Here is a 24,607-nt window from a genome sequence, read left to right as displayed (position 1 = left end):
GTTTATGAATGGTTTTATTCCTTCATTAAAACAAGGGTAAAACATCTGGCATTAAAACATCTGGCTTCTTCCCCATCTTCAGGTTATTCTTACAAAGCCCTGTTAGCCTAAATGACAAAGTCAGCTAGTGAACTAAGTGCCAAATGAGAATATGACCCTGATCTAATATTAAGCCTGCTAGCTAAATCTCTGCATTATATGTCAAGGAACAAACCAAACATAAAGCTTTTGGAATTTCAGTGTGACAGCACCACGGGCAAAGTTCTTTTAGTCCAATTTTGGATTTTAATATACTAATACAGGGGTGTCAAACTGGCAACCCGCAGGCCGGATGTGTCATGCACAGGCCACCACACCCACCCCAGCTCCACAAAGGCAAAAAACATATATCGCGATATGTCACATGACACGATCGAGTTTGACACCTATTGTGACTATTTTACCTTGGTTCTGTCTTGTATTTTTCCACAGGAAGAAATCTTGCTAAAAAGCAAAGCACTGACAAGAAGGGAGTTAATAAAAGAGACAAAGAATGTGTATTCAAATAAGATATGCCTGTCTATAGCAGCTATAGAGTATGTGACTCATGTCACGTAAACTGGTCTAAAAAGATTATCTCTTTACCTTTCTGTAAATTTCCTCTTTCACCCCCTCCCTTGAATTAGCACAATAAAAGAGGACAGCAAAAAGCCTGGGGAAGGGAGGAGAAAGGAGAAGAAAGGAGCAGGAGAAGAAGCAGAGAGCCCGGACATTTTCCATCTGTTCCAGGGCAGCCAGGGAATCCCATCTCAACGCGACAACCTATGGACTAATACAATGCAGGGAATGTTAATTTGCCTAAAAATATGCTGAGTTTGCTAGTTAATGTGTTCAATCACTTTTTAAAAACAATACAGTGGTATTCTTCTGTCCTGTGAGAAGTTCTTTTATTTAAAAAAATGAAATGCATCCATTATTTTCATGCTCAATGAATGCTCATGCTCATAAGGAACTTCACCACATGGTTCAGACCAGTCCCCATGATTTCTGATTTGAGTACCAACTCCACCCGAGTTTAAAAAATTAATTATAGCAAACCTCTGCATATACACTGTACTCTACATTTAGCCAGCATATGATTGATGTGTTGCCAGGAATTCAAAGAGGTGGCGAGGGAAGATAAAATCAGTTTGAAAGAGGTTGGATGGAGAAGGATGGGGAGACCATGAGAAAATAAATGGTAATTTTCTAAATGGCAAGTATGCAGCTGATAGGCTTGGAATGTGTTTTATTTCCTTCCAGGACAAACAGTAGCACATTCAGTTTTTCCTCGGCTTGGGTGAAACAATTGCCTTAAGTCCCATCTATTGGTCTAAAAAGATCGGTGAGGCACTTGTTCCACCCACACTACCTTCTTCTGCTCATCGGCGACAGCCACACGGACACAGCTGTTGAGAGCATCAAGGTCACCCCAAGCATCGGGAGCAATGGAGCGGTAAAGGCAGGAAACTGTCTCCAGCTGGGCCTCCTCTTTCCGGGCACTCTCCAAAAGTTGGTCCTCCGTTGCTCCAAGGCGCTGAAGAGCTTTCCTGAAATTCAAGCCATTTAGGTATGGGAATCAGAATTTGGGAGCTTACTCACAAAGTACGTTTGTGTGGATGTGAAGGAAAGGCTGAAGAATGACGGCCACCGGAGAAAGAATTGCCAAGTTCAAGATACAGTCGATAAACACAAAATTGCATGCTGGATGAAATGAGTTTAGGTGCATCTTTGGTGATTAAAAATAATTGGGAAGCAATTCTGCCAGAGAGAAATGCAAGGGATCAAAGTAGCAGTACTTACTTGATTTTCTTGGCATTCTTCTCACCGATGGTGATGAGAATAATGATGGGATAAATGTCCATTGCCAGAAGTTCTTGCACACTCTCCAGGCCCAGATCCAGGCAGGCATGCACATTCTAGAGATAAGAGTGAGATATATAAGTGCATGGATACCATTGAACAACATTTGCAGTGCTAGTCCTAAGGGACTATGCATCCTAATCCCTCACCCGATATAATTGCATCTGTGTTTGAGTACAACATTTGTCCTTACAGCCTCTAATACCTTTTGCATTAACTGTTCCAGATCCCATCGAGGAATACAAGAGCTGCCATTCAACTCTTTGTTTTCATGGAAGGATTCTGTGTTCTGAATGTCTGCAGGGGCAGGAAGTGGGGAAAAAATGAGAGGGCATAGTTCTGAATCCAAACTAAATCTCTTTTCCTTATGTTTTGTTAGAAGTAATGTTTGCATACATGAGAGAATGAGAAAATCCAGTATCAAGAAATATTCTATGTTCTAGAACAAAACAAATCATTTGAACAGGAATTGGTGAACTCAAAGGTGTTTTTTTTTTCAAAAGGCAACTGGACTATGTTAGTCCGGATGCCTTTTGAAAAATAACCTTTGAGACAAGCATGACCTGGACTGAGAATCTCCATAGACATGAACTCGTGAAGTTTACTGTGAGCCAATGCGCTGTCTTCTAGTTCAGCTACACATTTCCACTAACTTTGTCTCAAGCTCAGATGCTGAGGTTTCCAGGACCTAAACAATATTTCCCTGCAAAATTCCACCAAACCACCTGACTCTTTTATACCTGATGGACATTTTTCAAATTCCCTGGAAAGGCATAGCTTGTCAGCCAGGATCTTCCTCAAAAGTGCTGGCACCACAAGTACTGGACGTGGCTGCCCAGGTCTGTAATGCCTGACAAAAGTGTATGGCATCAGACTGACGCAATTCCTGGGACTCACTGGAAAGGAAAGAGTAAAGCAATCAGAGAAATAAATGCTTGTGGGTTTCATCCACTTTGTATTTGTTTGTTTGTTTTATTCCTAGCTATGTTTTAAGAAAGCATATTTGAAGACATTTATTAAATTGCCCCAATTAAAGATTCTTTAGAATTACTGTCAGGAATATAAAAACCCAGAAACATAATAGCTGCAGTGGGCCTATGATAAGTAATCTAGTTACTACAGAAAGATATTTTTTTTCTAGAAAATGGTCAAACTTCTAGAAAGTCTCAGAGATGTTTTTAATTTGCAAATTAATTAGTTGTCCCTAATAGATGCTTAATGAGCAATCTTGTGTTCTTTAAAAAAAAGGAAGTAAAGCTCCATCTAGACATAAATTTGCCTAGATAAATATTTGTAGGTTGTAATCATAACTTTCAGTAACAATAAACAATATTGCAATAGTTGAACTTACCTTTTGGCTTGTTTGAATCTGAGAAACTACATTCCATAGTGGACCAAAGTGGATTGATCCTGTTGCTTGTACTTACAATACGGACCAATTTGCGTTGAGAACTGGAATTCTAAGGGCAAAAGGAAAGACATTATATTAAACCCAGAATGTATAGAGCTAGTCCAGGAGTTATGGCAGTAGTTAGCTGGGCAATTATAGGAGCTAAGCTTGAGATCGCCACCATGGGAAAGTTGCCTTAGAATAATGTCCCCAAAGGATTTTCATGCCAAGCCTTTGACTCAAGTAATTGTCACCCAGATGCCTCCCACATATTAGTAGGAAAACAAGTCCTTTGACAGTGTAGTATTTATTTATTTTATTTATTTATTTAATTTGTCAATCGTTTACAAGATAATAGGTATAAGGATAAACATGAGTAAGAATACAGGAAATAGGTACAAATAAATGGGGACAATAGGACAGGGATGATAGGCACGATAGTGCACTTATGCACGCCCCTTAAGACCTCTTAGGAATGGGGTGAGGTCAATAGTGATTAGTTTGAGGTTAAAGGAGTGGGGGTTAGAGGATGTAACAACAGAGTCAGGTAGTGCATTCCAAGCATTGACCACTCTGTTGCTGAAGTCATACTTTCTGCAATCGAGTTTGAAGCGGTTTACATTGAGTTTGTATCTGTTGTGTGCTCTTGTATTGTTGCGGTTGAAGCTGAAGTAGTCATTGACTGGTAGGACATTGCAGCAGATAATTTTGTGTGCTATGCTTAAGTCTAACCATAGGCGGAGTAGTTCAAGATTGTCCAAGCCCAAAATCTCAAGCCTGGTGATATAAGGTCTTCTGTTGCAAGCAGAGGAGTGTAGTACTCTTCTCGTTAAATACTTCTGGACTCACTCGATTGTATTAATGTCTGATATGCAGTGTGGATTCCAGGCTGATGAGCTGTATTCGAGTATTGGTCTGGCAAAAGTTTTGTATGCTCTAGTTAGCAATTTCAAATTTCCAGAGAAGATAGCTTCGTAAGATTAGATTTACAATTCTTAATGCCTTTTTGGCAATGTCTGGTGCTCTGGGTTGGCCTGTTGTTAGAGTTCTCTGGACTGCAATTTTGGATTACTACTGTGATATGATCAGTGCAGGAGATGTGGGGGATGTGAGGTTGTGCAGTATACAACTTTCTACAATGTCAGTTACTGTATAGACAGTGTACAATACTATATAATACTGAGTTCTATGGATGCCAATTAATTTGTGTGTGAGTGAAGTCTTTTAATTGCATTTCTTTTATAGGGTTAAGTCTACATCTGTTGATGTTGGTGGGAGTGCCATGATTCAAAGAATTCTTTTGGATTTTTTGCTAATTCTAAAATTGCTATTCCCATTTATTTCCTAGGCTGTTTGTGTGGAAGGAGATCAGTGATGTTGTGCTGAATGGAAATCCTCTTCCGTAGTCTCATTTTGGTCCAGCTTGGTGGAAATGCATTTTTGTGATTTAGTGTGCAGTCTAAACCAACTTGCAAATTTAACTTTCTAACGCAGAGTGAAAGGTTGCCTCATTACCTTCCGGGAAACCATGTTCTTTTGGGCCAATTCTTGAATGAGGGCAATGAGCTGCTGTTGTGCCCTATATCAAAGAAACAGGGACAGAAACGTGTAAGGCAGAAGAAAGCAGATATGCACCTCTGCATTAGATAGACAAGAATGTACTCCCTTCAGACCTATTGAGACGATCATACTCACTGGAAGTAGTTGGGGATGGTACCAGCATCCATGTCTTTCATGGTATAAGGATTCACCTGGCAAGCACTCCACTGAGTTTGGCCTTGATATACAGTGTCAGTGACATGCAGAATATTATGGCATCCAACTGAGAGTTCTCCAGAATCTTGTTTCTCAAGGCATAGGTTGGATCGGATATAGAAGGAGTCACCAGATGTCACCAGCTTGGAGTTCAGGTCAGTCAAGAGTTTCTTGTAACCTAGTAAGATGAAGTGTGTTAAAAACTGTGAATCAAAGTACAGCAATAGTACAGGTCAGGTAAATATGTGAGGATAAATATGTGAGAGCACAATTGCTTCCCAAGCAGATCCTTTGAGTTCCATATTCATCTCAAGTTGAAATGCCAAAATTAGGGAAATACATTTTGATGCCCAATCACTGTATGTCCAATTTCCAATTCATGTTTAGGATTCAGGGATGGGACACTGGAAATGTTCAGGAATTTCCAAAATCACATTTTTCTGGTTTTTTTTTTTAATATAATATGTGACCAGAAGGCACTTGCACTCTCAAAGCCATTCAATTGTTACCAAAGCTGATGACCCCTTAAACTGGCTCTGGTTATTCCCTGCATACGTTGGATTCATCAATGGCATCTGGTGTACCAACTTGGGTGCTGGAAGCCCCAAGCAAAAAGTTTCTCAGGACTTTGTTTATTAAGACCTATCAGAAAGCCACCGCACCTTCCAGAAGCTACAACCAGAATGGAAGAGAGCACATTCTGGCTAACATTGTCAGTGCTTACCCTGGGTAATACTTTTTTCCATTTTCTTGATTTCTCAACTGATTTTTCTTAGAATTTGGAAAAACATAAATGCTGGGAAGGAATTCCTGCAAGGAAACATCAAGTTGTTCCTCCTTCATACTGATTACAATGGAACACAATCCACTCCCCCATCTCAATTATGATTAAATCTTTTACATTAACTTGAGTTGTATAGTACAGGAAAGTTTCTTCTTGTTTTCCAGTATGTAACTCTTAGGGGTACCCTCAAATCTACTATTTGTCTTACTTCACTGTAGGATCCCACTAAGAGGGAGAAATATCCGATCACCAGCATTTTTGGATCATACATTATGATTTTTGCACTTTGAAGCTATCATGTACACCAGGGATAGATGATGTGAGTTGTCAACAAAGCCCAATTTCTATTAACTGTATGGCTTATCGTGAGGTCTAATGGAAGTTGTAGCTCAGCAACCTTTAGAGAGACAGACAATAGCACATCTCCAAGGCAAGCAAATATCCTTACCCTCCATGTTGTGTTTCACAGACAAGCAACAAAATCCGTTCACTTTTTCCAGGACCCAGAGAGCCTCCTCAAGAGTTGCATCTTCTAGGACAGCTTTGAAACCCGGTTCCATGACTCCATAATCCACCTACACATTCAAAGAACTTGAAATGTTGATCAAAGAGACTCTGTTTGAGAAGGTCAAACAGCTGCAATCTAGCTCAGCTCAGAGACAGGAAAGACCTTTCCTATGCTAATGATACTTTTATAGAAAAAGTAACAACTTGATAGTGAAGGGGGCTTTATAATGGAACTGGAGTTTCAGTCATTTTATGGGACATAAAATGAGGTATGGGCCATAAAATTATGGGACATGATCCACCGTTCAGCAAAATCTTATTCTGACAATTTCACAACTATGTGCTTGAAATTAGACTAGTTTGAATATATGAATAAATCTAAATCTTTCATAATTTGTGAATGATTATATTATTTATTAAATATAAATACACACATACATATTCATACATACACACACACATATCCACACATATACATATGCTGTATATATGTATACAAGCACACACACACACACACACACACATATATATACATATATTAATCATAGTCCATTTTGAATACTTAGCCCAAAAAAGAGTCTTGAGAATTAACAAGGTTGATACTATATGGTCCTACAGCTAATCTTTCTGCCTCCTATTTTCCCCAAACAACTCTGTGAGGTGAGTTGGACTAAGAGAGAGTAACTGGCCCAAAGCCACCCAGCTAGATTTCTTGCCCAAGAGAGGCCTAGAATTCAGTTTCCTGGTTTCCAGAGCAGCACCTTCACCACTACACCGAACTGTCTCTCTTCTTCTAGCAGATGCTAGTGCATCCTGCCCAATCATTCCCATTTGATCCTCATATAAGCAAAAATAAAACTGCTGGTGACCTTCTACCGCTGCACCATAGAGAGCATCTTAACTTACTGCACCTGTGTATGGTTTGCCAATTGCACAGTGGCAGATAGGAAAGCACTCCAGAAGGTTAATGTCATTACCCAGAAGATCATTGGTTGCCCTCTCCCCTCTTTGGAAGAGCTTTATAGCTCCCGCTGCCTTAAGAAAGTTCAAAATATTCTCAAAGATCCATCTCATCCTGGGAACCCTTTTTTTGAACTATTACCATTTGGCAGACGGTACAGAATAATAAAAACAAGGATAAATAGGCTGAAAAACAGCTTCTATCCCAGGGCAGTAGCTCTTTTGAATTCTGCTGTATAGTGCAATATTGATGCAATATCAGGGGTTTTCAATTCAATGTATAGAATGTGAAGGTTGTGTGTTTGTGTTTATTTTCATAGTCATAATGTACACTGAAGATGGTATTTAATTTCAATGTGTGCGGTGCAATGACAATAAACTAAACTAATAGCAAAGCAAAACAACAGGTTTGTGCCTATGGTTTCCTTAGTATGCTATCTAAATTGGGATTTGTGGCCTTTGTGCTCCTTGATGTAATAGGAAAGCAACAGTGAACCATTACATTTCAGATATTAACCAGTGGAACAGCTTGTCTTCAGAAGTGGGTACTTCATCACTAGAGGTTTTTAAGAAGAGAGTGGACAGTCACTTGTCTGAAATGGCATAGGTCAGTGGGCTGGACTAGAGGACCTTCAAGGTCCCTTCCAGCTCTATCTGATTGAGTACATTGAGATATAAAAACTAAACCAACTATGGGAGATGGTTTCTTAGCTTGTTTAACCACTCACATGACAGGAAGAAACTATCCAAAAGCAATTAAGCAGTAAGCTTCTGTTTAATAATGAACCAGCTTATTTTGGCTTACTTTATTTTCAAATAAATTAATTTGTTTCAAGTTATTTGTTAAACAAAATTACCCTGAGGTATTCCAGTGTTGTGCCACTCTGAACATTTCACCATCACTGCTCAGACTGGCTGAGTTTTTGAGACGCTTTGATTCTAGTTCAATGAATGATAGCAAAATTATCTTTCCTTGTCTCAGAAATGGCCAGATTGGAAGGGGAATTCATGGAAACTAAAGTCTATGCAGCTGAAAGATAGCCAGACTGGAAAAGACCAACAAGACTTTCTAGTACATCACATTTTCCCAACCCTAAAACTGCTTATGAATCGCTTGGAGAACTACTATGGAATTTTTATAGCAACAGTGATCATTCTAGATGCTAATGCTGCAGGCTTGTTGGAAGTACCTTCACCACCACTTAGAATGTTTTACTTTTTCTATTTTGTTTCCTTTCTTGGGGACTGATGACATGTCAGCCAATATAAAATCTTGAGCATTTCCTGTAAACAGGGGTAGGGACAAAGACCGTCTTAGAATAAGAAACGTACCCAGAGAGAAATATGCCATCTTTACACAAATACACACAATGTGGAGGGTTGTTTTCTTTCCTCCAGATGAGCAGATTTTCTGTTTCCTACTCTTCTCGATCTAATTAAAACACACTTGAGATTGTTCCTGGTTGTTAGGGTGATTTGCCCATCTTTTCAGCCAACCAAACACTGTGAGCTTTTCTGACTCGTTTTCTGACTCAGAACAGAGAACTGCCATAATCAGTGTTTGTTAGCTGCCCTTTCAAACCGCCCATAATTGGATGCCTTATCCCTGCCCCCTTTCATTCCATTAAGTCAACAGCTTAAACAAATCCATTCCTTCTTTCCCTCAACCGGATAATAAAATAATTACCAGGCAACCTCTTCTAATTCCATGTGTTTCTTGATGTATACTGCACTTTTTAAAAAATGAACGTTTATCCATTGTTTGGGGGAAAATCCTAGAGGTAATTTGAAGGGAAGCAGCGCAAACACAAGGAGATTGCAAATATAACCAAACCATTAAGAACCTTTAAAAGCTGATTATCGGTGTGGCTACAGTGGCAAACTCACATTATTGTCAACCCCTGTGACCTGTGATGTTGCCCTGTCAGCAGTTCTGCATTTGAACCCCTTTTCTTAACTTTGATAGAATCTGTAAGGGAAGCCAGCAAGATGTGATGTGGGGTGGAAAAAAAATCCCCTCCAATGGAAGATTAGTCTATTCCTTAGAGCACAAGCGGTTAGCAATATGTTTGCAATTTAAACTGTTGAAACTGCGCTAGTGGCAAGATACTCCCAAACTGCAAAGCCCTGCTCAGGTGTGATCAGCAGCTGCCCCATGTTCTTCTAGTGTCAGCATTGCATCATCTGGTAGAGCCCACTTTCCTTTAGAAAGGGAGGTCCTCAACCCCTGGTCCATAAACCAGCACTGGGCCGTGGCATGCCTTAAATCAGGTTTCAAAAACAAGCGAAGCCCCATCCACAGGCAGCACTCAAAACCACGCCCCTTCTGGTCTGCGGAAAACCCTCTCTCCACAGAACCGGTCCCTGGTGCCTCAAAGGCTGGGGGGCTGTTACTTTAGAGACTTTGCAGAAAGGTAGAACACAACAGGATACAACGAAGATGTAGGAATGTCTTACCAGCACAACCTGCTGGCCTGGTGACAAAGACATCTCATCAGCAATGGATCCAGGAGTGACTCGATGAATGAAGATGCCAGTCTGGTTGCCCCCAATGATGCTGATCTGCTCCAACAAGGCATTGGCTTGGAAGGCAATGGTTGTGATACGGCTTGGGAAGCGCTGTGCAAGTCGGCGGCGCATGGGTACACTAAGAGGAGAACAAAGCAGACAGGATAAAGTCCATATAGGTTTCGATTCCTCCCACTGATGCATCTCTCCAACTAGGTTCTATGCTGGTCTTGACTGAGCAGAGACACTTACCTGTGGCTATTCAATGTGAAGATAAAAACAAATTTAGATCAAGGAAAGCCATTATGGGCTTGAAATGTCCATCATCAAATATTGTAAATCAGTGGTAGGGAATATTTTAGGATTGATGTATATATTTGAATTTTTACAGCATGTTATGGATATTTGCATGAAATGGCTATAATAGGGAAGGTTGCCCATAGTAAAATAGTAAGTATGGCCAATTACAAATATCTGTTTACCTATGACAAAGCACTAGTAGATGGTTGCTCCCTATCCTGTAGGCTCTATCACTCAGATTTACTCTTGCTGTTTTATTTTTGTCTTTTTTTGCTGGGCCTGTTTGCAGCATTTGTTTTTGTTTTTTTTGTTTTTTTGTAGAATGCTGAAAGGGCCAGAGAAAATATTTAAACTAAAAGTAGTGCTTCACTCTACTCTGCAGGATGTTTAAATATTAAAAATATTTAATATTTAAATAGCTTTTAAAAATATGGGGCAGAGAAAGAAAACTAAGCAGGCACTTTGGCCACTGTAAATATAAAACTTCTAACATTTTCCTGCCATCTAGTGGCTTCCAGATTTTGCTGCCTACTTTAGTTTTAAGTAATGTTACAATGCCTTGGCAGCTGTTCTGCATAAAACAAGCAAATAACACATCTCTAATCTCTACTGGACATGAACAGGCAACAGTCAAGAGAGCAGTGCAATGGCCTGCTGGCATTTAAACCAGGCTCACTGATTTGCAGAAAGCAGTTGCCATGGAAAAGAGTATGTTGGAGACCTGGAATAAAAGACTATCTCTTTGCCATATAGACATAAAAGGACACCAATAATGCTCTGAAGCAGTGCCTCAAAAGATCAAGGGAAATAACCAAAACCATTTCCAAACCTCACACTTTACCCCTTAAAGAGATCTTCTGTGAGCATCTATAGGTAATCCTAGACTTACAACCAAAATTGAGCCCAAAATTTCTGTTGCAAAGCAAGACAGTTGTTAAGTGAATGTTGTCCCATTTTACAATCTTTCTTGTCACCGTTGTTAAATGAATCACCACAGTTGTTAAGTTAGTAACATAGTTGTTAAGTGAATCTGGCTGGGAATGGGACAACTTGCCATGACCAATTAGCTGCAGCCAATTCACCTTGGCCAACTTGCTACGGCCAACTCGCTGTGGGACAATGCGCCATGGCCAATTCACCATGGGACAATTGGATTATTCTATTTAATTATTTAAAATAAATAAAAATTATTTAAAATTTTGTCATTCACATTTTATCCTGTCCCTCCTTTTGCATCCTTTTTTAAATGATTCTATTCTACCATTTCTTTGATATTAGTGTAACTCTTGTTCCACACCAAGTTGTCCCGTAGCGAGATGGCCATGGCAGGTAGACTGTGATGAGTTAGCTCTAGTGAGCTGGCCATGACAAGTTGGCTGTGGTAAATTGTTATAGACACATATAGGCAATTCAGGGAGGAAACAGACACAAATTTTGCCTCCCTGGATTACCTATGTATTGGTGTCTCATTTGAAAGTACTTTAAGATACTTGTTGGCTTCTTTATGTTGTTGTAATAACCTTTCTTCCAGTCAATTCTATTCAACAGGGCTCTTTGATTCTTGATTCTTTCTCATCTAGATTGCCAGGTGGGGAGTTTGGAAACCTTCTTTCTATTATTTCTTTATTTTTATCTATTTATTAAATTTATCAACCACCACCCCTACTACAAGGTAACTCTGGGCAGCTTACAATATTAAATGGTTAAAACTATACAAAACATATACACAATGCAAATAAAATACTATAATATAACTATAAATCATTTCACTTCATATTCCTTGTGTTTGGATTCGTCAATACCGCAAGGCATTATAAAATAAAATGGTGTTGCCTGGGACCGTGTGTTTACCTCTCAGAGATGCAAGGATCTACGTGGAGCCAGAGGGAAGAGCCATCTGTAAGAAAGATACATTCGAACACATGAGAGCAAAGCAATCAGAGCAAAGCAATTGGTTTCTAGCCCAGACCTCCCTGAAATCACGCAACATTGCCATTGCTTTTATGGCTAGTAAATAATCTTTAACACATCCTCATTTTCCCTGCCTTGCTAGATATGGATTCCCATTTTTTTCTCCTAAAGGGGGAAAAACAAGGGAAGGAAAATGGAACATGGTCTTCAAGAGCAAAAGTAGAAATAATTTTTCCAGATTGTAAGGGATTATAGTAGGGAAAAAAGGGGAAGCAAGGGGTATAGGATTTCCAGGATTTCCCTAATTTCAGCCAAGCTGGCTAAGTATCCAGTAGTCTAAAAGCTCTGGAAAGAACCAGACTGATTTGTACCTTCCCTTTTTAACCAAAATTTAAATTTGAACAATATCTTTAAAACTAATTTAATGCTTTGCTGTTACTTATGTTATGGATTTTCCTTAGCATTATGTGGGCTTTAGCAAATAGATCTTTCCAAGTGGCACTGCTAGAATCATTCTTGGACTTTTTAAAAAAGCAGGTTCACAAATACATTAATGGGAGAATGTTTTCCTTCCTATTCCACAGGTTAGAAAATACAAGGAAAAGATTCACCTGGGGGAAACTCTTACCATCTCTCCCTATGTCGTATTCAAAAGAAGGATCCCTCCCTTTCTCTTCAGCTGAGGTGACAGAAAATTCCTCATCCAGGAACTCCTGAGAACTGTTTCAGGAAGAGACATAAAAGAGAGGGGAAACTACAACTTGTGAATGAGAAAAATAAAAGCCACCCGAGTTTTCCCATTCTTTTTGGAGACTGCAAGGCCAGTCAACAGCATTTTCTGAAGTTACTACCAGAGTGAAGGCCTGGTGCAATTTGGAGCTGCTTTAGATGGACATTTTATTCTGAGAGTTACCTGGGCCTGGGGCAGAACCTTTTATTTGACAATCTATTGGACAGGTAGTCCTCAACTTATAACCATTAGTTTAGTGACTGTTTGAAGTTACAATTACAATGGCACTGAAAAAAGTGACTTATTAATGTTTTTCACACAATTGCAGCGTCCCTATGGTCACATGATCAAATTTCAGACACTTGGCAACCGGCATGTATTTGTGACGGTTGTAGTGTCCCAGGGTCATGTGATCACCCTTTGCGACCCTCTGACCATCAAAGTCAATGGGGAACCATGTTATTAACTTAAAACTACATATTTACCATGTTATTAACTTAAAACTAACATATTTTGTTAAACATCATTTAACAACTGTGGCAAGAAAGGTCATCAAATAGGGCAAAATTCACTTAACGACTGTCTTGCTTAGCAACAAAAATTTGGGAGTCAAATTATGGTCGTAAGTTGAGGACTACAGAAGTGTGGGCCAGGGACTTGCTCTCCATTCCCCCTTTCCAAGCTCTCAGCAAACCATTGTCTTTTGAAATGTTTAATTGAAAATGACGTCCACCATAGCAAAATGGCTGACACTCCTCTAAATCAGGCAGAATGATGGGAGAGACAATCAAGTCCTTTCAGCTGTGTCTTTCCTTCCAGCCATACCCTATCTCAATTACTTATAGAAAAAGGATGAATCTGTTTTTTCATTATTATTATTTTATATATGTGTCTAAATTTGGTTTACTTGTATTTCATTTTTGTAATTTTTGGACATTTGTTCATGTAATATGCAACACCATACATGGTTGGACTGTATTTTTTTAAAAATAAATGAATATGTCAAGAATTATTTGTCTGATGTGTTTGTGGGTGGGGGGGAGTGACACTCTATCAAGGTCAAATTAGGCATTTTCTGAATTTTTGACATGCCGAGACCAAGAGGTTTTCCTCACTGATCTAGTTCAAAAGATAACGGGTGAATTTGGCCTCTTGAGGCATATTTTAAAGTTTAAAAGATCATCATAGCTGTTTCACTCATGAACCAGGGGAATAGTTATATCTCCATATTATTTATTTGATTGAATATATAATTCAACATGTTTTATCTTATATTATTTTGTGTTATATAAATAAAAGCTTTAGAAATGCAACAGACTGACAAAGAATTGTTACCATTTTAGACTGTCTGTAAGAAATAGCAATTCAATTTGCATGATTATTTTCAACATTCTCTTATTTTCTCCTTGCCAAAAATTTAAGTGCTGCATGTAGCTTCCAAACAGTATTTGTGATCCTCCACCTCTCACACACCTCTTTTGATTACATTGCAGTGAAATGGACTGTCAAGAAATATAGCATCATTGTATGCAGCGTTGGGACAATGGCAATAGCACTTAGACTTATATCGTGCTCCACAGAGCTTGACAGCAGTCTCTGCCTGTTTTACAGTGTCAGCATATTGCCCCCAACAATCTGGGTCCTCATTTTACTGATCCCAGAAGGATGGAAGGCTGAGTCAACCTTGAGCCGGTCAGGATTGACCTCCTAGCTGTGGGCAGAACTAGCTTGCAATGCTGCATTCTAACCCCTGCACTACTGGAAATTGTAGCCCTGCCACAGGGTATCCATCATCCACAAGTACAAGGTTACCCACCTTGTTCTTAACCTGTTGTAAATAACAGTTAACAGAAAAACCGAGTTGGAAGGGACTTAGGAGGTCTTTCTATTAGAACAGGTCCATTTAATTCTAGTGGAACTAAACACCTGCATGATTGGAGACTAGATTTTATTTTACAGAATCCAATGGAACGTGAAAACTTTAAAGGAGTCCATTTTTACCCCTCAGCATTGTGAGAGGCAAACAAATGAAACATTTGATCCCAGCACTTGAATCCTAGAAATGTTCTTTGTCACATCTGCAAACTCAATCTAGCACAAAATATGATATATCTCCACACACACACACACACACACCCCGAAACAGTTACCTCCAAGAAAGCGAGCTGTCTTGCATGGCTCTTCTCTGTAGAGAAAGTTTACAAGGTGGGATTGGGCTGCATGATCGGAAACTGTCCATTTGATCATGACTTGACCAAGACTACAAAATAAAAGGACAGTCAGGCCATAAGTATCCTCCAGTGTGACTGAATTCGAACTTCCTCATTCAGAGCTATTCCCAAGTTTTCTGGTAAAGCTCTGCATAGCAGACCTTTGGTCAACATCACGAGCAGGCCTATTCCATATCTCACCATCCAGAGGTGGTATTCAGCAGGTTCTGACCAGTTCTGGAGAACCGGTAGCAGAAATTTTGAGCAGTTCAGAGAACCGGCAAATACCACCTCTGACTGGCCCCGCTCCCATCTATTCTCTGCCTCCTGTGTCCAGATGATTGGCTGGGTCTTCTTTGGTTGCCCTGCATAGAAGAACAGAGCTGGAAAGCATGTTAATGGGGTGGGGAGGGAATGGGATTTTGCAGTAACCTTCCCCCTGGAGTGGAGATGGAATTGAGATTTTACAATATCCTTCCCCTGCCACGCCCACCAAGCTACACCCACAGAACCCGTAGTAAAAATTTTTGAATCCCACCACTATCACCATCCCTCCTTACCCAAGATCTGGAACTTAAAGAAGATACAAAGGTGTGAGATGGGTGGCGGATTGAAATGCACACCTCTGATAGGCTCATCAAGCTGTCCTGACTGTCCTCCCGAGGACAGATGGCATGCATTCGTACCAGGGGCTGCTTTTTCTTTGGACAATGGTCCTTGGATTCAGTGATGGGAAGCCCACTCCTTGGTACCTGCTAAGGAAATAGAAAGTGTTCCCTCAGAAGAATATCTTGGTTTACAAGACAGAGAAGAGTCTGTGAGGATTATATGCCAAACTGCTATCTTTCATATGCTCTGATTGACAACAGATGACCCATAGGTACTGGCTTTTACTCCTCACAATAGTTTTGATCAACTGAGGATTTCATGTAATGCTTTTTTTTTTTTTTTTTGGTAAAGTAAAGTAAATTGTTGTAGATTAAGTCATCAGCCTTAGTTGTAAACCTTGCCACATGAAGTATTTCCTGCTAATAAGGATAGTATCAGTTTTAACACATATTGGGCAGTATATCATAAGTGCGCGCAAAGCCCAGTTTCAAGCATGCTCATGCTATTCTGTTTTAGTTAGAATACATAATCTAAATGTTACAAGTCACTATACCTTGCAAATCACCGAGGAGATACAAACTGTGCGTTAATATCCCATTTGATAAAAGTGTAATTCAGTGAGTCACACAAAGATAGAAAGAGAACAGTGTGGAGATGGGAATAACCTTGGGAGATAGGAGGAAGAGCTGCAGGTAAGACAACCGTCATGCAAAAAATATATTTCCGCCCACAGAAGCAGAAAGGACCCTCCCTAGTTTCCTGGGAAATAAAAGAGGGGAGAAATATATTCAGATTTTCAAGATTCTGTAACCTGTTATCTAGCGATAAAGGTAATGTTAGTACCTATACTTTGTGGTTCTAGTCTCGAAGGGAATAGCTGCTTAAAAAGGAATCAGATGGGGAACTTGAAAACACAAAATAAAATTCCATTTATTCTGTAATAACTGCATTTTTGATTTTATGAAGCAGGTTTTCAAATATTAGGATAGTGCTAGAGGCATTTTTGGGAAGCACAGATTTATCCCTTCCTCTCCTAAGCCTAACCACGATCATAACTTACAGTAAGCACCGAATTTCCCATGCTGGCCTTTTTCCTGAGTTCACAAATTTCATTTGTGAGCTCAAAGACTTTACGACGAAGAGAATCCTTTTCCAGGAGGCTTTGGGAAATTTCCAACTGAGCGGTGTCCCTGGAATTGTAGGCCTACAGGAATTAGATAGAGACCAGTACGCATGAAGGTTTGGAGATTAAAATGACAGAAATAAGCTAAAGGCAACAAGAAGCACCTTTCATGTAGTAATTAAAATGGCTTTAATAATTAACTTAGGAATGGTGAGAATCAATCTAAAGAAAGGGACATACTGTAGTGTTATAGTAACCAATAATACAGTACTATAGTAATTTTAAAAATACAGGTAGTCCTTCACTTACAAGTTCATTTAGTGATTGTTTTAAAGTTACAACGGCACTGAAAAAAGTGATTTATAAACACTTTTCACACTTTATGACCATTGCAGCATCCCCATAATCACATGATCAAAATTTGGATGCTTGGCAGCTGGCTCATGTTTATGACAATTGCAGGGCCTCGGGGTCATGTGTTTTGCAACCTTCTGACAAGTGAAGTCAATGGGGACATCAGATTCACTTAACAACCCTGTTACTAACTTAACAGCTACTGTGATTCACTTAGCAACTGTGGCAAGAATGGTCGTAAAATGGGACAAAATTCACTTAAGAAATGTCTTGCTTAGCAACAGAACTTTTGGGCTCTGTTGTGGTTGTTAAGTTGAGGACTACCTGTATTGACTGTAGCATTGGACATAGTGAACAACTGGAAAGCTGCAGGAAGGCTAGATTGCGAAGTACAGTTAAATAACAATCTCTTTAGGGGCTCCAAGGTACATACAGAGTTCTACAAGCAGACTTTACACGACTCAAAGTATTTAAGTTGGCAATCATTGCAAGGTTCAATCCTGTTGAGAGCTCTGCCAGCAAGACAGTTTCTCATCTTTTGACAATCTTTTTGTCACTTTGAATTGAAAAGCTCTCATTCCGTGGTCATCACATTTTTTAATACCTGATCTCTTTCTTTCTGTAGATCAGCTATTTGAGCCTGAAGGGCACTGATTTGCTCCTTGTAGATCTCACAGTCCACCTTCATCTTTTGACATTCAATTAAAGTATTTTCCTTCTCTTCCCAACACTGCACAAAAACGCAAATACAGCAAGGTGAAAGTATCGTATCATATCACATTTTTTCTATGTAGGGCCCATTGCTCTTATTACATGTAATATTGGCAAGTCCTACAAAAGCAGTCTAAAGTAGACTAAATTCTCTTTAACTTCCTATTATAAACTGATGTCTGAGAACCAAGATAAACACTTTATATAATTTGTAAGTCAGCTGGAGTCATCTTGTAGGGGAGATGGGTGACATATAAATTAAACAAACAAACAAATAAATAAATAAACAATTTGCCTATTACCACCCTGCAAGCATAAGGCAACAATGCCGTTGAAGACTTTGGGATTAGCAGCTCAAAATTACTGATTATTGTATCAGGGTTATAATGTATATAATTCTGTATGTAAAACCAACATTGCAAAGTATCTACTCTTCTTTAGCCCTTTTAGATCAGATCAAATTAAGTCATTGTCCTTAAATAGGATTGCCCTTGAGCACTGAAGGAGGACTGGTCTTACTGCAATTAATATACTATTAATTTTCACATGGCTGCTGCCATATACAGAAGAGACGAGCTACTTCCTGATTCCCAATGGTGTAGGGTAAGCACATAGGAGAGTGGCAATTCCTGAAAGAATAGAAGATGCCTCTTCTAGGCACAGAAAGAGACTTTCTCCCTCCCTCTTGCATAGGAGCAGGTAACTTCAGGTATTCTCACCTGTTTCCGCTGATTCTCAGCAAGTGCTGCTTGCTCTCTCAGTGAGTGAAGCCGATTCAGCAATTCCTGTTTGCCCTCCAAAGCATCATCAAGGTTTTGCTCTAGAATATCTTTCTGCACCTGGGCAGGTAAGGCAGGCTCATTAGAGAAGCTTTTTCATCCCAACCCATGCCATGCCACAACTAGAGACACATAGGGGTACCCATATGGAAGAGGCTCTCAAGCTATACAACTGCCACCTAACTGCAGCCTGAAAAAGAACGTTGTGTGGTTTTAGGAGACTTACACAAAGGCATGCTAAATCTCGATTAAACAGGCTTTTGCCCTATTGTGCAAAAGTCTTGGGCTTCCTTTTGGAGGAAGCTGCCCTTGGCCAAGCAAGCTTTGGACATGCTACTTCCTGCAAACTCATGTGGTTTTCCTCACAGGTTTACCTCCCCTAGTTTGCCCCAAAGAAACCTGAAATTGTAATCTGGTGAAATTACTAATAATTATGTGTTACACATCTCTTATCCTCTCTATTATTCCTAGGATTGTTAGGAAAGGATGAATAGGAGCACAGCTGACAATGTCTTTTACCACACTGAAGGTTTCCAGCTCCAACAGTGACTTGAGATGCTCGTTCTCCTCTGTCAGCTTTAAGAGCTCATCTGTCTGCATCTGTGCATCCCCAGAAATTCTTGAGGATCCTTCCCTTTGATGGCACGATGACATTTGGGCTCGCTGCAATTCTTGCTTCATCAGGTAGAGCTACCGTGGACAGGTACACAGAAAGAAAGAAGCTGTGAACATGTCTAGTGGAGCTAAAATAAAAATTAACAGGTAATCCTCAACATATGACCCCAACTGAGCCCAAAATTTCTGTTGCTAAACAAGATATTTGTTGTGACTTTTGTCTCATTTTACGGCCTTTGTTAACCCAGTTGTTAAGTGAATTGCTGTAGTTGTTTAGTTAGTAATATGGTCGTTAAGTGAATCTGCTTTTCCTATTGATTTTGCTTGTCAGAAGCTAGCAAAAGATGATTATATGACCCCAGAATATTGCAACTGTATAAACATGAACCAGTTGCCAAGCATCTGAATTTGGATCATGTGACTATGGAGATGCTACAACGGTCATAAATGTGAAAAATTGTCATAAGTCACTTTTTTCGGTGCTGCTGTAACTTTTAACAGTAACTAAATGAACTGTGGTAAATTGTATTATTTATGCAATTCCCTCCACAACATCAATCCTTAAAGCTTCTTGCTTTAAGAATGTATTTATTAGATTTTATCCCACTTTATTACTTTATAGATAACTCAAAGCGGCGAACATAGCTAACAATTCTTCCTCCTCCCGTTTTCCATATCCTCAATTTGTTGAAGATCCTATTACAAAGTGCTAAATTGAAGTTGTCTACAGACCAAGGGTACTAATAGCCTGCAAACACATTGCAATAAAGATCTGATTGATCGCAGCACAGGAGGAAAAGTGGGGTGGGAAGGCAAATGCTAGAGAAATCATAATAGCCAATTATTCTTCTATTTTCTTGAACCTATCTCACAAGTACACCAGATTCATCTTGATCAATAATACCCCCAAACTCAATTGTAATGAACAATTCTTCAACACTCCTGATTTTCAGGCCTCAGATTGATTTTTTAAATCATCTGTATTATTTTTCAGGCTTGAAGGATTTCTACCTTAAATCTGCATAATTTGGGATCCTGCAATATCATCCCAAATTAATATATAACTAAAAGTCCATCAGTTCTATTATGGTCTACTAGACATGCATTCCTGTCATTCAGATTAAGCTAGATGATCTCTGCTACGTTTTCCATTTGTTTGTTAGGCTGCATCTTTCATCTTCAGCAGCAGCAGCAGCAGCAGCAGCAGTATCCATGGAAACAGGATACTGAGATAGATGGTCCATGTGAGGTAACATTTCTCATATTCTATTGCACTTCCAAACAAAAGTGGACAGCTACAGATGACTGCAGGTTACAAGCAGAACCATTTTGGTTCTCTAGCAAGCGTTATGCCTACAGTTATCCTCCTCTTGACCAGCAAAATGCCATGGTAAGTTCAGCAGGTCAGACCATCTGGAATCACCCTGCCAATGGCACCCAGGACCTGCTAATATGATGTCACAAGCCCTGAAAAGCTTCATGCACCCTTCTTCTCTCACACCTCTTCCTGCGAGCTCCGGCAGCGGGTAATAGCCAGGTCCTTCTCTTGAAGGGCACTGCTGTAGCGCAAAGAGAGCCCATAAAGTTCATCTTTAAGCTTGAGGGCCTCATGGAAGTGAGCACTGAGTTCCCTCTTCATCCGATTACACTCAGTTTCAATGCCCCGCAGGCTTTCGGCCTCAGCTTCCAGTCGGGCTGTGTTTTCCTTGAGCTTGCGGCAGTGTTGAAGCAGGGACACCTTCTGGCGTTTCTCCTGGCTTAGCTCCTCTTGCAGGCTGCTAACTGCTTTGGCCAAGCATTCTGTCAGCTGAGAACTTTCAATCAGATCTAGAGAAAAGAAGAAAAAGCTTAGCTGTCTATGGAAATTCTCAGCCATCTAAGTCATGGTTGTCCCAGAGGTGCTTTTTCAACAGGCAACTGGACTTTGTTTTTTCCTTGAAGACGTTTTGCTTCTATCCAGGAAGCTTCTTCAGTTCTGACGTCAGAATTGAAGTCAGTTCTAAAGTCAGAACTGAAGAAGCTTCTTGGATGAGAAGCAAAACATCTTCAAGGAAAAAAGCAAAATCCAGTTGCCTTTTGAAAAAACACCTTTGGGACAAAATGCTTAGGCCTTTCTCAACACCCAGACCTGAACACTGTAAAGCTTCTACTTCAATCAGCAGAATGATAACACTAAAGTATCAAGGCTCAGCTATGTATTATTATTATTGTTACTATTATTAATATTTTTTACTGCACACTGAGAATATATTGTGAATGTACAGAAGGAAAACTGATAGGTGAGGAAGAGATGCCATTCTGAATGATCTCCCCTGGGGAATCAAACCAGACCAGTTTTGTGAATCAACTCTCAGATCTCCACAAAGTGATTAGCGGAGCTTACAGTTTCATCTGTTTTGTCTAGAAAAAAAAACCCAGGTAAGAATGAGTGAGGTAGGAAGGTTGGAAAAACTCACCGCTAAAATTGTTGTGGTCTATGGAAGGCTCCAAGCCAGTAATGAGCACATAAATATCAGGATTGTGAAGTTTCAAGCTTTCCAGAAAAGCGAGAGCTCCATTTTTCCCACGAGATTTCAAAAGATCCAGCATGTGGCCTATAAGAGATCAGAAAGATCACTAATGTAAAATGATAGGGAACTAAAAAGTCCAATGACCTATAGTTACCCAGGCAGAGAAACATGAAGGATGTGTGCCATATAGTTCACCTTTCCTCTATAAATAACACTGTAATTTAACAATATTTGAGCAAACTTAGTTGCAAATCTTCTTTGGTTTCACTAAAAACACTATCTTTTAAAAGCAATGTTACCTTATAATGTCTTAACCTGTAAATAAAGAACAAGCTTGCCATTTAAACTGGAACACTTCTCTATTTATCTATGATGGAGCTATAACGATATACATTTTGTATATACCCTGTTTCTCCAACAATATGGCCTCCCCCAATAGGAAGTCCCAGCATGTTTTATAGGCATGAAATGAAATTAAGCCCCTCCCCCCAAATTAAGGCCTATATTAAAACATGCGAAATGGTGGGGAATGGTGGGGGGGCTTGCGGTTAGGAAGTACTTTTGTTGCATACCCGGATATGGTGCTGCCTGCGTTGACCCCAATATGAAGTGCCCCACCAATGCCGAGGTCAACATCCAAGCCATCGCTGCCCGCCCGCCCGAAGATGCAAGGGTGGGGAATTAAGTCACCCTTGAAAAGACGGCCTAGCCATTTTTTCGGGGCTCAAAAAAATATAAGACCCGGCCTTATTATATGAGAAACACAGTAGCATAATCTAGTTTATAGAATGGACTAGATTCCTTAGAGTTCTACTAACTATACCGATCCAACGAAATAATTTCCCTTCCTCCCTTCACACTCCTCTTCCCAGATACTTTATATAGAATGAGGTGACTCTTTTTAATACTAAATTTTGGATAGCAGCAAAACATTTAATTTGTGATATTTATATTGTGAGGAATAGGAAGGGCAAGTAATTTATTGCCCCATGTCCCAAAGCAATTTGGCCAGCTTTGGCTACTATGCATCCGTTTCTTGGTACCCTTGACAGTGTAATGCTGAAGCCAAGATATAATCCCACTGGACATCACAAGTCTTTATAACTGTTTCTCCATCATCTAAAACTTTCCTCTGCTCTACACATGTTACAGTACCATACATCACACTACCATAAACAATACAATACCCAGGGTGCTTACCGACTCTCATGGCTCTATTTGTGAACTGGGGGTTGTGCAAGATTTCTTCCTCATCCAATTGACCCAGCACCTTGGCCTGCCGTAAGTATGGGGTAAGGCGACTGGGAGAGACGCCCCTCACAATTCTGTAACGATGCCCCTCCACCATCTCCCATAAACGATCTTCATCCATATCACGAAGTTCTTGATCAACGAGGTTGGGATCATCTACTCCTGTCTCCCCCATAATGGAAACCTAAAAGGATAAGAGGTATTGATAGTTTTGGGAGGCAGGTAATGAAAGAGTAACTGTACTTCATAAAATCTATCTTCAGTTCTACACTGACATGAAGCATGACAGAAATTAAATCCTACAGGAAGTGGTAAAACACTTTAGCTTTTAAAATGTTTTAAAATCTTGCTGTTTTATCCAAATTACATTATTTCAGCTCCTTTTTATTTCTGGTCTGACTATAGTTATTGATTTTGGCTACATTAGATTGCATTGTATTACTATTGCTTTGGTTTTAAATTGTATTATTCTATTTTTAAATAATCATACACTACCTATAGAAACTTTTTAACCGGTAATTTGATTGATTAGTTTAAGGCTAAAAATGAACTGTTGAGATTCGATTAGGTTCTCTCTACTTCAAATCTGTTTCTGTTACTTATTACTATATAATAACATAGTCTATCGTCAGAGTTCTATCTATTCTTCGTATGTGCATATGTGTATAAAATACAAACACAGCCCCATATATACATACTAAAATAACAAAGTGAGCCTTGATGCAAAATTCTATATTCCAAAAATTATTTCTTTTTGGTCTCTAGCATCAAGAGTTCAGTTAGCTTAAATGGCCAGAAGATGATAAGTTGATAAGTTGAAACACCCTTTTTCCCAAGGCTATTGAAACCCTTCTATTCCAGACAGCATTTGGCTTGGCTGCCTGTCCCAGATTTTATTTTAAAATATTAAATAAAAATACTTTTATTTAAAAATCAATACATTTTTAATTAGTCTTGCACAGTGATCTTCCAATGTTTGCTATCGGTAGTCTGTTTTTAATGAGGGAGGGTTGGAGAGGCCAAACATGCCTCTTAAGGAATAGGATGCTTAGCCAAGACTAAATCCCTGTATGAACATCACATAGACAAATGTCTGGCTACAGATCTAAGTGACTGAACAGGTTCATAACATGGGAGTTAGTGAGGCCTTCAGACAGTCAATCCCTCAGCTTGGAATTCTAGCTCTTCAGTAATTTAGAGGTGAGAATATAAGTACAGGTAGCCCTTGACTTATGACCATAATTGAGCCTGAGATTTCTGTTGCTGAGACATTTGTTAAGTCTGTTTTGCCCCCATTTTACAACCTTCCTTGCCTCAATTGCAGGTTCTCTAGACCTATTAAAGTCTTGCTTCTGGTCAGTTACCTGAATGGAATCAGAAGAGACTATGGTTCTGGCTCAGTACTTCGAAACCCTGAGCAAGCTACTTCATCCTCACTTTGCCCTTGGGCTGAATTTCAAATAACCGAGATACAAATCCTGGCTCTCACTAAAGACCTAGGAGCCCTTTCCTCCTCCTTCAGGCCAGTCTTCCCGCTGGCCGGTTTAAGCTGAAAGCAAAACCAGAGGACCCCCCCCATCGCTCGCTTGTCTTACCTGTTCCTGTTGATCAATAGAGTTAAACGTTGTTGTGGGCATGTTGTCACAGCATGTCTTAGAGGGAAACTGATTTTTGAGCAGCAGCTGACAAACTGGTTTTTCAGGAGGGCTAGTTCTGCCT

At 39.7% G+C, this 24,607-nt stretch overlaps 1 protein-coding gene across 2 annotated transcripts; it reads right to left on the bottom strand.

Moving 5' to 3' along the window:
• CARD14 (caspase recruitment domain family member 14) lies at positions 1–24,607 on the bottom strand. 2 transcript variants are annotated; one of them, XR_015741824.1, is made up of 22 exons: positions 24,484–24,607; positions 22,838–23,072; positions 21,584–21,721; positions 20,629–20,954; positions 19,032–19,202; positions 18,453–18,572; positions 17,627–17,752; positions 16,606–16,749; positions 15,560–15,691; positions 14,877–14,986; positions 12,625–12,716; positions 11,937–11,982; positions 9,735–9,924; positions 6,259–6,385; positions 4,967–5,204; positions 4,787–4,850; positions 3,233–3,341; positions 2,622–2,777; positions 2,087–2,178; positions 1,822–1,937; positions 802–1,568; positions 1–425 (listed from the first exon to the last, which is right to left on the bottom strand). XR_015741824.1 is itself a non-coding variant. In XM_026701794.2 (21 exons), the coding sequence occupies exons 1-21, from the start codon at positions 24,523–24,525 to the stop codon at positions 1,352–1,354; spliced, it is 2,988 nt and encodes a 995-aa protein (XP_026557579.2). In that variant the 5' UTR covers positions 24,526–24,606; the 3' UTR covers positions 914–1,351. The 2 variants fall into 2 exon arrangements, 1 of the variants encoding a protein (XP_026557579.2); XM_026701794.2 differs by lacking the exon at positions 1–425 and having other exon boundaries at positions 914–1,568; positions 15,560–15,688; positions 24,484–24,606.

Source organism: Pseudonaja textilis, chromosome 2, assembly GCF_049901715.1.
Source record: "Pseudonaja textilis isolate UNSWEBS1 chromosome 2, rPseTex1.2, whole genome shotgun sequence".
In the NCBI taxonomy this organism is placed as follows: domain Eukaryota; kingdom Metazoa; phylum Chordata; class Lepidosauria; order Squamata; family Elapidae; genus Pseudonaja; species Pseudonaja textilis.
Note: the sequence above shows the minus strand (reverse complement) of the source record. Positions and strands in the feature narration are given on the sequence as shown.

Bases quoted from the DNA above. Each gene is read 5' to 3' on its own strand.
- CARD14 (XM_026701794.2), bottom strand. From the start codon at position 24,525: ATGCCCACAACAACGTTTAACTCTATTGATCAACAGGAACAG. The intron at 23,073-24,483 runs GTAAGACAAGCG...TTATCCTTTTAG, and splicing joins CTATTGATCAACAGGAACAG to GTTTCCATTATGGGGGAGAC. The intron at 17,753-18,452 runs GTGAGAATACCT...GTTTTTGTGCAG, and splicing joins CTGAGAATCAGCGGAAACAG to TGTTGGGAAGAGAAGGAAAA.